This window comes from Artemia franciscana, chromosome 4 (assembly GCF_032884065.1).
Source record: "Artemia franciscana chromosome 4, ASM3288406v1, whole genome shotgun sequence".
In the NCBI taxonomy this organism is placed as follows: Eukaryota; Metazoa; Arthropoda; class Branchiopoda; order Anostraca; family Artemiidae; genus Artemia; species Artemia franciscana.
Window position 1 is genome coordinate 37,418,697 of NC_088866.1, and position 15,346 is coordinate 37,434,042.

Consider the following 15,346-nt stretch of genomic DNA (forward strand, 5'->3'; position numbering starts at 1 on the left):
TTCGTATATGAAGGGGCTGCTCCCTAGTCAATACCTTGTTCTTCACGCAAAATCTTGGCACTTTTAAAAATGGGACCAACACAATTTTTAAAATTGGGACCAACAGTCAAAGTCAACAGTCAAGCGTCAAATTTTAGCGCCAAAGAGTTTTGGCGCTAAGCGCCAAAAGCGCCAAAAGAGTTTGGCGCTTTTAACAGTCAAAACTCTACTCTCTACTCTACCTGAGTTTTATACAAGGTCTATCAAGTAATTAATAATAGTGCCTTGCAAATTACGATTAGTAAAATAAGACTGGTAAAAATTTTCTTAGCTAGTGGCATTATTATGATCATTTGAACATTAACAAAAAATTAATAAATATTTAAAATATTCTCAAGATTAACTCACTTCGGCATTGACATCTTGTTTCAGTGTAACAATGAAGTTCAACTGCTGAAAAAGCTTATCCAGGTTGCAAACGTCCGTTTCTGAGCCAGCTCGTGCATCGTAGAGGTTGTTGTCAAATGAATTGATATTGATGATAAGTACTCGACCTCTTTTCTTACTTAGAGTAACGGGGTAACATTTCATCTGTCAAAAAAATTAATGGCATCACTAACCTCAGAATCATGTCACATTTTTAGAAATTACTCTTCTTGGCAATTTTATTTTACTTTAACCTTAAGAACGGAAATATAGTTTGGGGAACAAGTCTGAAGAGAGGAGGGAGGAAGAATCTTCAGACTAATAATAAGCTCTAACAACGAAGAAACCATACTAATGTGGCTTGTTCAGAATCAATACTTTCCTCTATTTAAAATGTAAGGCAGCTGGCAGCAGAGCTAGCATCAGAGTCTATCGGACGACAGGCGTAAAAAAAAGAAACAAAAAACACAGGGTATAATCTTTTGTGAGGTGGCCTAACCTACTGACTTGATAATGATAAATAATTGATACTTAAGATGGCTTCTGGAACTCGTTAAACAATACTACACGATTTCTCACAGAGAAGAGAGTTGTCTACCTTAGCCAAATATGTTGATAATTTGGTTCACTTACCAAAATATATACATCAATAATAATGCCCAGAGACAAGAACAATTCAATTGAAGGAAAGGTAAACTAGACCTACGTTGCCTGGGCAACGTGAAGTGTTGCGGCAACCTTTGTCCGGCTTCGCCGATAAAAGTGTTGCGAGAGCAACACTTTGGTTTTGTTTCTTCGCTATCGGTTAAATTCTGAAGTTGTCAAAACTATCAAAGCATTCAAAACGGCATATTCAAAGCAGAACACAATCAGTAATCACATGATCAAGTTCTTCAGCGTTGAAAAAACAACAGCAAAAGAATATCGGAAGAAGGGACTAAATTGAGTTTGCAGCCAGTTGAACTTTATCCTTTTCAATCGTAGACATCGTGACCGATGGAAACTTGGAACATTATCTTATATAATCTAGTTGGTATTATAAAGCTATTCGTGACTTTTCAGGATCAAATACCATAGATGTGCACCAATTTGCACAAATTTTTAGCCTCTGATGAACCTCCTCTAGCAACCGATTCTTACTTACAAGTCCCTCTCCCGTGATATACATCCAGGTTCACCGGAAACAAATAATGGGTACACCAACTAGCAAAAGTTGCAAACCCCTTGTCGCTGAAGTCATTGTAGCCTAACAGCCGATTATTACTTACAACTCCCCTACATGTCTTACAATCGGGAACCAAGTTGTTCTTACCATCAATTACACCAGAAACAGATAATAGGTACACCAATCAGCAAAAGTTGCAAACCCCTCATTGCCAAAGATGATTATAAGCTAATAATCGACTGTTGCTTGGAAGTCCCCTACATATCTCACAATTGGTATCGGCCTATTTTTGGTTCAAGTGTGTACCTTACCACTGAAGTTGTCAACCCCTTGAAACTTTCAAAGTGGTGTATGTCATGAAGGAATTTTTGTAACAAAAAATAGATGACATATACTTTGATCAGCTCATCAAGGTCTATCGATTGTCATTGAAAAAAAAATTCTATCTGTCTTAGTTTCAAAAGTTGACTTTTTTGCCGGAGGCCAACTTTCTAACACCACCACTTAGAAAGGAGCAAAGGATAAGCTCTAATTTCTTTAGCAATGAGAGAACTTTTAAAGTTTAAGAGGTATACCTGATACCATTTCTCTATTGCAATCCCAAGTAGAAAAAAAAAGAATGGTAAAGTCAGCTGAAATCACGAACAGAAATGGCTAGAAACAATAGATGGCAGCACTTTCGGACCCGTGGGAAAATCGCACTTTTTTGTTTCTGTAAATTTTTCTATTTATCACTCAAAGAAGATATATTGGCTGTGGGGCCGGGGAACTACCGCATATATTTAACACTTATAGATTTTAGTCCATCTTCAATTTGAAACTGGTGCCTGCCTGCTTGCCTGCTAGAACGGAGCTTTCCACTCGAAAGCAGAAACATGGTTTGATGAAACTAAAGCTTGGCTGCACAACTTCAGATACTCCTCTCTGACATAGGCTATATAACTCCACTTCACTTCGCACACCATAGGCTCTGGCTCGAGGACAAGCAAAAACCATCCTTTTTGGCCCCAGGCAAGAGTTCTACGGAGCTTTCCAAAATGTAATGTCATATTCATCAATCCGGCCTGAGGTCCACACTTTCCATAAAAACCGCACAGGTTAGACCCTTACCAGTTTCCAGGAATAAGCTGAGATCGGCGGCATAGGAAAAAAAACAAAAAAACAAAAAAAAACCGGGACAAAACCAAAGTGTTGCTCTACATCCAAACCACAAAAACATACTGCTGGCCATAATTCCTAGTTTTTACAATATATTTAACTATTATTGGCTATTTCTTCAAATATATTCCCCTACCGTCCATCACGAAATAAATTTATGTATAAAAAAGAGTTGACTTACCTCAATCTCAGATATCAAAACCACAAAAAACACACTGCTAGCTGTAATTCCTACTTTTTTTTAAAACGCATTACACCTTTTATTAGCTATTTCTTCAAATATATTCTCCTTCCGTCCATCACAAAATAAATTTATGCATAGAAAGAATTTGATTTTACTCAATATCAGACATCCAAACCACAAAAACACACTGCTGGCCATATTTCTCAGTTTTTAAAATATATTTAGCTATTATTAGCTATTTCTTGAAATATGTTCCCCTTCCGTCCATCACGAAACAAAAACACACTGATGTCTACAATTTCTACTTTGTACAGTGCATTTCAACTTTTATTAGCTACTAGTTGTTGGGGTGGCGCTTCGCGCCACCCTAACACCCAGTTGGTGGGGCGCTTCGCGACCCCCAAGCCCCCCCGCGCGCGTAAGTCGTTACGCACCATATTAGTTACGCGCCATTGTAGCTTTGTCCCTGTGTCCCACCTGTGAATAGAGATAGATATATATATATATATGTTGCATATAAATAGATTGTCAGGTTTACTGACTCTTGAACATGCAACATATAATTGTCCATGGGAAAAACAATCCGTATTCAGATCTATACCTCATTATTCTAATGATGTGTCCCTGTGTCCCGGTCGTCATTTATATTCCCTGTGTCCCGGTCGTGATTTGTGTCCGGGTGTCCCAGTCTGTAATTTCTCTTTGAGGTTCCCGGTCGTCATTTATATTCCCTGTGTCCCGGTCGTCATTTGTGTCCCGGTGTCCCGGTATGTAATTTCATCAGTTGACAAACATGACGTCAGCCGACAAACAGCTTCATGACGCACACAGCTCAATCCTTAAAATGACGTCAGTCGTCAAACATGACGTCAGTCGAAACACAAACATGACGTCATTCGGCACACACACACACACACACAGACAACTTATTTATATATATATATATATAGATTTCTTCAAATATATTCCCCTTCCGTCCATCACGAAATAAATTTATGCATAAAAAGAAGTTGAATTTACTCAATCTCAGACATCAAAACCACAGATACACACTGCTGACCATAATTCCTACTTTTTACAATGCAGTTCACCTATTATTACCTATTTCTTCCAATATGTTCCCCATCTCTTCCGTCCATCGCGAAATAAATTTATTCCAAAAAAGAAGTTGACTTTACTTAATCTCAGACATCCAAACGACAAAAACATACTGCTGGCCATAATTCCTAGTTTTACAATACATTTAACTATTATTAGCTATTTCTTCAAATATGTTCCCCTTCCGTCCATCACGAAATAAATTTATGCATAAAAAGAGGTTGAATTTACTCAATCTCAGACATCAAAACCACAGATACACACTGCTGACCATAATTCCTACTTTTTACAATGCATTTCACCTATTATTAGCTACTTCTTCAAATATGTCCCCCATCCCTTCCGTCTATCGCGAAATAAATTTATTCCAAAAAAGAAGTTGACTTTACTCAATCTCAGACATCAAAACCACAAAAACACACAACTGGCCACAATTCCTACTTTTTATGATGCATTTCACCTTTTATTAGCTATTTCTTCAAACATATTCCCCTTTCGTCCATCACGAAATAAATTTATACATAAAAACAAGAGCTAAGAGCTCATATGGCACTTGTGACAAGGTCGAAAAACCCAAGAGCTCATATGGTAAGAGCTCTAGCAAAATTCTAAGAATCAATAGATTGCTTTAAAAGGAAAATCAGAGGCTTAATGCCGGTCGGGATTTAAAATAAGAGCTCTGAGTCGCGAGGTCCTTCTAAATATCAAAATTCACTAAGATCCGATCACCCACTCGTAAGTTAAAAATACCTCAATTTTTCTAGTTTTTCTTCTCACTTCAGCCCCCCAGATGGTCCATTCAGGGAAAACGACTTTACCAAGTCAATTTGTGCAGCTCCCTGACACGCCTACCAGTTTTCATCGTCCAAGCACGTCCAGAAGCACCAAACTCGCCAAAGCACTGAACACCACCTCCTAACTTCCCCAAAGAGAGCGGATCCAGTCCGGCTCTGGGCTGCCAAATTGACACATTTTGTGTCAAAATGACACAATTTGATATTGCGTGCCACAATGACACATTCAGTCGAAAAGACGACACAATCGACGAAAATGACACATTTTTCAATAAAAAATGGCACAATCGACGAAAATGACACATTTTTCAATAAAAATGTTCAATAAATTTTTAATAATGTTCAATAAATGTTTTCAATAAATTTTTCAATTTAATGTCGGAATTGATTGTCCCTAAAACTTTTATAAATGTAAACTTGCCTCGTTGGTCGCCCAGACATAAATTCATAGTGTGTTACATTAACTTAATCGAATGTTCCTATTTCTTTCATGACGTCATAAAAACATCGCGATCCGAAGAACTTAGGATAAGATCAAGTTTACTCCTTTTTGAATGTGTTTGGAAAAGATTATTAAAAACTCTAAACAAAGATTTGACAATTATATATGATACCACTTTTAGCAAAAAATATGACACATTTGGTGAAACATTATGGAATCTGAGATGACACGAAAAGCGCATTTTCGGAAAAAATATGACACACTCCTTAAAAAAAAATTGGCAGCCCTGATCCGGCTACGTCAATCACGTATCTACGACATTTGTAAGCGTTTTCCACGATTTCCGGTTTCCCCCTCCAACTCCCCCTAATGTCAACAGATCTGGTTGGGATTTGAAATAAGAGCTCTGAGACATGAGTTCCTTCTAAATATCAAATTTCATTAAGATCCGGTCACCCTTTCTTAAGTTAAAAATACCTCAATTTTTCTAATTTTTCCAAATTAACAATCCCCAGCTCCCCCAAAGAGAACGGATCCGTACCAATTATGTCAATCTCGTATCTATAATTTGTGCTTATTCTTCCCATCAAGTTTCATCCCGATCTCTCGACTCTAAGGATTTTCCAAGATTTCCGGTTTCCAAGATTTCTGTTTCCACCCTCCAACCCTGTATGTCCCGGATCCGATTCGAATCGAAAATGGAACATCTAAAACATAAGATTCTTTTATATATCAAGTTCATTAAGATCCGATCACCCATTCGTAAGATACCTCGATTTTCACGTTTTCCAAGAATTCCGGTTTCTCCCTCCAACTCCCTTTAATGTCACCGGATCTGGTCGGGATTTAAAATGAGAGTTCTAAAGCACAAGATCCTTCTACATATCAAATTTCATTAAGATCTGATCACCCGTTCGTAAGTTACAAATACCTCATTTTTCCGAATTACTCCCCCCCCCCAACTCCACCAAAGAGAGCGGATCCGGTCCGGTTATGTCAGTCATCTATCTTGGACTTGTGCTTATTCTTTCCACCAAGTTTCATCCTGATCTCTCCGCTTTAAGCGTTTTTCAAGATTTCCCCTCCCCTAATGACACTGGATCCGGTCAGTATTTAAAATAAGAGATCTGTGTTTCGAGGTCTTTCTAAATATGAAATTTTATTATAATACGATTACTCTTTCGTAAATTAATAATAGCTCATTTTTTCTAATTTTTAGAATTAAAAAAAGAGAGCAGATCCGTTCCGGTTATGTCAATCCTGTATCTAGGACTTGTGCTCATTTTCCACCAAGTTTCACCCCGGTCCCTCCTCTCTAAGCGTTTTCCAAGATTTTAGGTCCCCCCCAGCTTCCCCTTTACCGGATCCGGTCGGGATTCAAAAAAAGAGCTCTGAGACATGATATCCTTCCAAACATCAAATTTCATTAAGATCCGATCACTCCTTCGTAAGTTAAAAATACCTCATTTTTCTAATTTTTCCGAATTAACGGGCCCCCCAATCCCCCCCCAGATGGTCGAATCGGGAAAACGACTATTTCTAATTTAATCTGGTCCGGTCCCTGATACACCTGCCAAATTTCATCGTCCTAGCTTACCTGGAAGTGCCTAAAGTAGCAAAACCAGGACAGACCGACAGACAGACCGACAGAATTTGCGATTGCTATGTGTCACTTGGTTAATACCAAGTGCCATAAGAAGTTGACTTTACTCAATATCAGACATCAAAACCACAAATACACACTGCTGACCATAATTCCTACTTTTTACAATTCATTTCACCTATCATTACCTATTTCTTCAAATATGTTCCCCATCCCCTCCGTCCATCGCGAAATAAACTTATTCCAAAAAAGAAGTTGAATTTACCCAATCTCAGACATCAAAATCACAAAAACACACTGTTGGCCACAATTCCTCCTTTTTATAATGTATTTCACCTTTTATTATGCTATTTCTTCTAACATATTCCCCTTTCATCAATCACGAAATAAATTTATGCATAAAAAAAGTTGACTTTACTCAATCTCAGACATCAAAACCACAAATACACACTGCTGAACATAATTTCTACTTTTTACAGTGCATTTCATCTTTTATTAGCTATTTCTTCAAATATGTTCCCCATCCCTTCCGTCCACCACGAAGTAAATTTATGCATAGAAACGCCTTCTTGTAGGCTGCAAACCCAATCTTGCGGAAGCTTTGAGTTCGAATATAAGAAACGAATAAAAACCCTGACGCAATAGTTTTTTTCTTCCAGGGGAAATTAGGCGCGTAGGGAGTTGAATGGGAGCCATGGAGGAATATTCACCAGATCTTCGTTCTAAAATGGCTTAACGATGTAACGAGTTTGAACAAGTAGTATTTCCAACAGAAGTAAGAGACACTAAAATGCTGGACTTGAAGAGCTTCTACTCTTGTTTAAACTGATCATCGTAATTCAAACAACAGATTTAGTCGAATTTCAGTTTACAACAAAAAAAAATAACTAGTTCTAGTTGAGGAAATCCCTTAGTTTAGGCTTTTATTGATCATTTAGGCTTAAATGTCTACATCTTCGTTTATTGTGACGAGCTATTCCAGATGTTCCCCCTTAAGGGATTCAGCGTTTAAAGGTTATTATCCCTTTGTAAAGTGTATTAGGTTTTATATTTGGAAATAAAGGATAACTTTGCTAATGAGTTTATCTATCCTTACCTTTCGGAAGTGGAGGAGGGAGGGGTTGGGTGAGCCCCAAAAAGGATCTCGTCTTTACAAAGTATTTTAAATCTTCGGTTACTAAGCGCTAGGGTTCGTTCAACGTCAGTAAGTACTTACGCTTTTATTTTTCTTGGAATAAAAATCGTGAGAGGCGGGTTTAACTTGAAAAATCAGGACTCCATTATCTTCATGTTGTAAATGTTCATCTTGTTCGCTATATCTCGGCTCAACACCCAATACTGGTTGACACAATGCAGGTTGGTTGACGTAAGGGGAGGTTGATGTGTGCATGCTACTTGCTAAACCATAGCTCGTCATTGGAGTATCTAAACTGTTCGAGCTATTGCGAGGCCTTGGAGGATGATATAGTCTGCAAATATTTGATGAAATTATTATCATATTCTTAAAGTAAAATGTGTTGTACACTTTTTTCTTAGCCTTCATCCTGCACAAATATTTTATAAAATACATGCACAGAACATCACCAAAGTGTAGAACAGCGGGAATAGAGGAGCCGCTTTTTACTTTAGGGAACTTGTTCCGCCAAACAAATAAAATTAAAGGACAAATACATTTCAGACTACCTCCAACCATCCCCTAATTGTAAGACTTAAAAGATTAATGAGAAGGCTTGAACGATTCTAAACTTCAAAAATAAATAAAAAGTTCATATTCCCTCAGAGTCAGCTTCTCTTCGACTGTAGGCTAGTTATGACCTATTTCTATAGAATAATTCAAGCGTTACACATAGGGAGAGAGTGAAGGGAGGAACTTTAAAAACACATTGCTAAGCTCAATTTTAATACACAGATCCATTTTTAGCGCTAATTTTATAACCACTACTGTTTTTTGCTGTTACTTTTATGGAGGGGGAGATTGATGTTTATAACAATATTAGCCTCCTATACAAGCTATGCCCATGATGACTACATTCCTAACCATTCACCTGGTTTTCTTTTATATAGATCTTTGGTGAGCTTCCGCATCGTAATATTTTTCTGGTTGTGGGGTGGGGTGGCAGAAGTTTGGAAACACGATGTTTTTTTACATCAAAATATACCAAAGAAGGAGATTTTTGAATATATCTCGGGGAGCGGGCCTGCTATCACCTTAGTCTTCCCATTCCATAGCACATTCACTGCAAAATGGAAGTATCAAGGTAAACAGCCTATGAGGCATTTTTCTGTGCAATTTTTGTATGGAACTTGTCAACTATAAAGGTTACACTTGGGGTAAAAATGTCAGTGACTAAACGGAAATGATCATTCCCAGTTAGCCTTTCTTAATTTTTAGATGGACCATAAGATTAAGGATTTATATGTACATAATGCCTTTAGACTAGATTAAATAAATAAAAAGCAAGTTTTTTCAACTGGAAGTAAGGAGCAACATTAAAACTTAAAACGAACAGAGGTATTCCGGATATGAAAGGGGCTGCCTACTCCTCAATATCCCGCTCTTTACGCTAAAGTTTGACCTTTTTTCCCAATTCTTCAAGAACGACTCCTGAAATACAAGCGCCTTTTAATTGGAATCAGAAGCTTTTTTAAAAGTAAAAACAACTGTAGCGTAAAGAGCGAGGTACTGAGGAGGAGGTTGCTCCTTTCATATACGGAATAGGTTCTGTTCGTTTTAACTTTTAACGTTGCTCCATAATTTCACTAGAAGAAACTTGTTTTGTTTTTTTTTTTCGTTTTTTTCTGACCGTTTTTCCATTAATGTCGGGAAATCCACTTCGCCCTCCACGGAAAATTTCCCTCTCCCCCACAAAAGATTCCTCCGTGAAAAGATCCTCTCCTGTAAAATCCTCACCCCTAGGAGAAAATAAACCCCCGGACAATGCCATCCTCGCTGCAAATTCCTCCCAGAAAATTTCTTACAGACGATTCCGCCTGAACAATGAAAAAAAAGAAAAGTTATTTATGTTATTTCTGATCAGTTTTTTTTCAAGTCATGCCAGAAATCCCCTTCTGTGGAACATTTTCCCCCTAAATACCCCTCCCCCTCCCGCAATGGAAAGCATCTCCCACGGAAGTTCCCCATGGAGCTTTATTTCGGCAAGGAAAATATATAGCTGACCGTTTTTCCACCTCATTCATTCTTAGTGAACAGTCATTTTAATCATGGCTGCCTTGAAGAAAATACAGATTATGTGGTGGGGTTGTTTTGTTGCACACAAGGGCATTAGAATTCTTTTAGTAAAAAATAAATCTGAATCACATACAGAAGCCACTTTTTTCTAGTATTTATGTAAAGTGGAAAAATGAAATTTCAGATTTAAAACCAGTTCTGTACAACTGAAGCACAAATACAGTCATGTCATTGCTGATGATGGTAAGGAAATGGAGATTAATCTTCAAGGTGATTTGGTTTACTGTTAAGTTTGATACAGTTTAGTAGCGTTAAGGAGTAGTATTTTATCCTACCACATTTTCGAACATAAGAGTTTAAAGAGGAACCTGGTGAAAAATGTGAACTTTAATGTTTTAAGAATAAGTTCAACTACTTTCTTCAGCTTGATCCGACAGTTTTTTAGCCTAAACATAAGATCACCTGGCTAGATTCATCTTTCACAAATTCTATTTCCACCATCTACTCTCTGATTTTTAGTGGCATCTTCGTAATTAATACGACTAAACCTCTACTAATCGAAGTCCATTTAACGATAGAGCACTAGGACGCACTTTAAATTTTGATGCTGCTCCTTAGTTTCAGTTCAAAAAACTTGTTTTTTTTTTATCTCTTATCGTTTTTTAAATAATGCTGGAAAATCCGGCACCCCCTTCATAGCAATGTCCCTTCCTCCCTGAGAACTTCTTCCATGGAAAGGTCCGCCCACGTAAACCCCTCCCCCACTAAAAGAAAAAAACCTGACAACGTTCGTATACTTCCCAATAACCAATACTATACGTAAATAATGGGTGAAGTACATAACTTGCTGCCCCTCCCCCGGGGACTGTGGGGGATTAAGTCATCCTCAAAGACATAGTTATTATATTTTTCGACTATGCTGAACAAAATGGCCATCTCAAAATTTTTATCCGGTGACTATGGACAAAAGTAAGTGTAGGAGGGGCTAAGCAGCCCTCCATTTTTTTGGTCACTTAGAAAGGACACTAGAAATTTTAGTTTCCTTTCAAATGAGCCTTCTCACAATATTCTAGGACAACTGGGTCAATACGATCACTCCTGGGGAAAAAAAATAATACGCACTCATGATCTGTCTTCTGGCAAAAAATACAGAATTCCATATTTTTGCACATAAGAACTCGAAACCTCTACATTAAGGTTCTCTGATATGCTGAATCTAATGGTGTGATTTTCAGTAACATTCTATGACTTTTAGGGGGTGTTTCCTCATTTTTTGAAAATGAGGCAAATCTTCTAAGGCTTGTAATTTTTGATGGGTAAGATTAATCTTGATGAAACTTAAATATTTGAAACCAGCATTCTCTTAATGTATCTGTTAATGAAATATCTATTTATCAAATATCAAAATACCGATTTTTTAGAGTTTTGGTTACTATTAAAAAGGGTCGCTCCTTACTTACAGTTTATTACTACGAACTGTTTGATAAGTGGGTAACAAGTGATATTATCTGAGCTTGCAAAGAATAGAGCTTAGACATGAACCCTTAGGAAAGAAAAGGAATATACATAAAACTGCTTTATGGGCTCCAGCATCAATTTTACAGAACAGATTTCTATGTCTTTTGGATCTGTCCATGCAGTCAAAAAGTGACAGCAGCTTGCTAAGTACCAATCATAACCCAGTTGGTTTGCTTGATTTCTATAGTTCACTATTATAGGTCAGTAATCAATAAAAAAATAGATTCAATTTAAAAGACAATAAAGTCACTTTCACGAAAACTCCAGGACTACTGCCCATGTATTACTGAATCAATGATGTGGAAAAAGGATCCAAACTCCAGAATCTTTCACTAAGAGTTAAGCTTATACAATTCTACAGATAACTGATTTTATGAGGCCTAAAATCAGATGAAGGACTGATTTTATTGAGGATTAAATAGATTTTTCCTATAGAGTAACGCACGTTTTTTTCTCTTTTTTTCCTTGAGAATATTTCTCTAGTTAGAGTAAGCTGACTTATCAGTAGTCGATACTCAGTTTCAAGACAGCCAAATGATTCATTTCCTTACTTTTCAGTTTCAGCAAAAGAATCTCCCGTATAATGTGTGATTGTACTTGTCGAGGGAATTAGTTCTTGTACTGGTACATTCCTCATAGATACCCTAAAATAAAGTGAAGAAAATTAATATAAATGAAAAAAGTACAAAGATAATCAGAATAAGTAGAATTAAAATAGAAGATAGGAATAAAGATATAACAAAACTTCCATAATGGGAAATAATTTTATAATTCTTCATCAGTTCATTTACAATCATTACTAATATCAGGATGTTCCATTTGCTACACTATCCTCGTTCAATATTTAAGGGTTCATTTAATCGTTGCTGAGACGAAATTACGCAGAAAAATGGTTCCACGCACTTAAGCTCATTGTTAAGGCCACGTACTTATTGTTGAACAGCAATCACAAGAACAGATCTGTTGATGGGCAACAGCAAATAAACAACAAGCCCCACGAGGACACAGGTAGAGATCCGCCTCGTCTCTTGATGACTGTGAATGACTATTGCAGAATGAACGATCTCGCTCCGGCAATTTAAGACCATGCACCAATGTCTTTTATATATTCAAATATGTATACAAACATTACATATATACATATAAGGCTTTGTAATCTTATTTGATAAAACATCCATTTTTTTAAATTTTGCTTTCGCTTTAAATCGCTTAAAATAGTCTTTACGATACATTGAGTAAAGTGCGAATAACACTCGCAGTATAAGGGGGGCGATTTTTTAGTTCATATATCAACTAATTTCTGTTTGTTTAGAGTCTGAGTTGAATATCAGCTTTTATTTTGTTTTCATTATATCGGTTTTATTATAATATCAGTTTTATTTTGATTCATTATAAGTTTATTATTGGTTTAGTTTTTATTAAGTCGCTTAAAATAGTTCTAATTTTAAATGTTAATTACAATTTGCAATATAATAAACAGTGATTAATCAAATGAGCCCCTTCCAAAGTTTATACGACCAATCCCTCCACAAAAACCCTCCAATATGTTAACAATGGGCAACTTGCATAAGTAACAGCACTTGCCCCAGGCGGTGGGGGATTTGTAAACCCTCAAGTTGTAGTTATTTGACTTCCAGACTTTTTTAAAATCTGCTAGCTCAAAATTTTGATCGAATACATTTGGGTAAAAAAGGGCGTGAGGTGGGGGTGGAGGGGGGCTGGTTACCCTCCGATCACTTTCAGCTCTTAAAAAGAGAACTAGAACTTTTGATTTCCAATAGAATGAGCGCCCTGCAAAATTTAAACGACCGCCCTTTCCATAAAAACCTTATATATTAACAATGGACAACTAGCACAACTTTACACCCTTGCCCCCAGGGCTGGAAGAGGAGAGGGGTTATCAAACCATAGTTATTTGACCTAAGAACCTTTATGAACAAAAAGGCTATCTCAAAATTTTGGTCAAAAGTATTTGGGGGAAAGGGCAAGGGGGCTGGCTGCCTTCTGATCAGTTTTGACTCTTAAAGAGGGAACTAAAACTCAATTTCAAATCGGATAAGCCTCCTTCGGTATTGCTACGATTGAACCTTCCATAAAAACTTTATATGTTAAAAAAAGGCAGCCTGTGGAGCTTGTATCTCTTGCCCATGGGGCTGTGAGGGCTTTGTTAACTCAGCACGCATAATCATTTGATCTTTGGATTATTTTGAACCAAATCGCTAACTCAAAATTCTGATCCCATGCATTTGGGGAAAAAAGGAATAAAAGGGATTGGGCTGATTTTCCTCTGATCAATTTTGACTCAAAATGACAACTACCTCTTCCATAAGAGCCTTATATGTTAACAATAGGCAACTTGCACAACTTACAACCCTTGCCCAAGGGAACGTAGTATGTTTGTCCACCCAGGAGGCTTAGATATTTGGACTTTAGACAATTTGAACAAAATGGCTATCTCAAAATTTTTATCGGATGTATTTGGGGAAAAGCGGACGTGGGGCTCAATGCCATCCGATCATTTTTTACTCTTAAAAAGGACACTAGCATTCCCAATTTTTAATCAAACGACACCCGTCCCAAGTCTATACAACCACCGACTCCACAAAAACCTTACACGTTCTCGGGGTCATATTTACAACCCTTGCCCAAGGCTCTGGAGGGTTGTGTTAACGCTAGAGGCCTTGTTAGTTAATCTTTAGACCATTTTTAACTAAAAGGCTATCTCAAAATTTAGACCAGAATAATTGGGCGAAAAGAGAGCTTGGAAGGGGAGGGGGTAGTTGCCCTCCGTTCACTTTTGACCCTTAAAAGGGGAACTACAACTTCCGCTTTCCAATTGAATGAGCCCTCTTCAAAGCTTATAGACCATCCTTTCTATGAAAACCGTATGATAATAATGGACAACTAGCATAATTTATAGCTCTTGCCCTGAGGGTTGTGGGGGAGGGGGGTTGACATCTCCAAAGAAATAATTACTAGACCTTTCAACTATACAGAACAAAATGACTATCTCAAAATTTTGATCGGATGCATTTCGGGAAAAAAGGGTGTGTGGGCGGGGGAGGGGGAACAGGTTACCATCCGACCACTTCTGATTCCTAAAAATGGTACTAGAGATTTCGAATTCTAATCGAACGAGTCCCTTCCAACGTTTACACGAACACCCTTCCCATAAAAACCTTAACTGTTAATAATGGGCAACTAGCATAGCCTATAGTCCTTGCTCTAGGGGCAGGCGGGGGGGGGGGATTATCAAAATCGGAACCATAGTTATTTGATCGTAAGTCTATTTTGTTCAGGTTCAATTTCCAATAATGCTCCGAACTTTACACGACCACCCTTTTCCCCCACGTCTGGGTGGGGGGGGGGGGCTGTGTTACCCATGAGATATTGATACACGATCTTTGGACTATATTGAACAAGATGGCTACGTCAACATTTTGATCAGATGCATTTGGAGAGGGCGTGGGAGGGGGAGGGTCTATTTGCTCTCCGATCACTTTTGAAACTTAAAAGGGAATAAGAACTTTCAATTTCTAGTCAAACGAGTTTCTTCCAAGGTTTTAACGACTACTCCTTCCATAAAAACCATATATGCCCCTGGATTATGACTTACAACACATACCTCGATATCTAGGGGGTTGTGTCAACCCCAGAAGTAATTGTTATGAGATCTTTGGACAACTTTAAACAAAGTTGCAGTTAAGAAATTTCGATCGGATGCTTTTGGAGAAAAGAGGGCATTGGAGAAGGAGCTAGTTGCGCTCTGATCACTTTTGACACTTAATT

The 15,346-nt window shown here is 37.6% G+C and overlaps 1 protein-coding gene across 1 annotated transcript in view; it reads right to left on the bottom strand.

The window, feature by feature from the left end:
• Positions 1–15,346, bottom strand: part of LOC136026378 (caspase-2-like) — a 57,893-nt gene that overhangs the window by 21,971 nt on the left and 20,576 nt on the right. The window contains exons 3-5 of the mRNA XM_065702925.1: positions 12,109–12,201; positions 8,066–8,318; positions 388–570 (exon numbers count right to left, since the gene is read on the bottom strand). Coding sequence (XP_065558997.1) covers positions 388–570; positions 8,066–8,318; positions 12,109–12,201 — 529 coding nt within the window. The remainder of the gene's footprint in view (positions 1–387; positions 571–8,065; positions 8,319–12,108; positions 12,202–15,346) is intronic.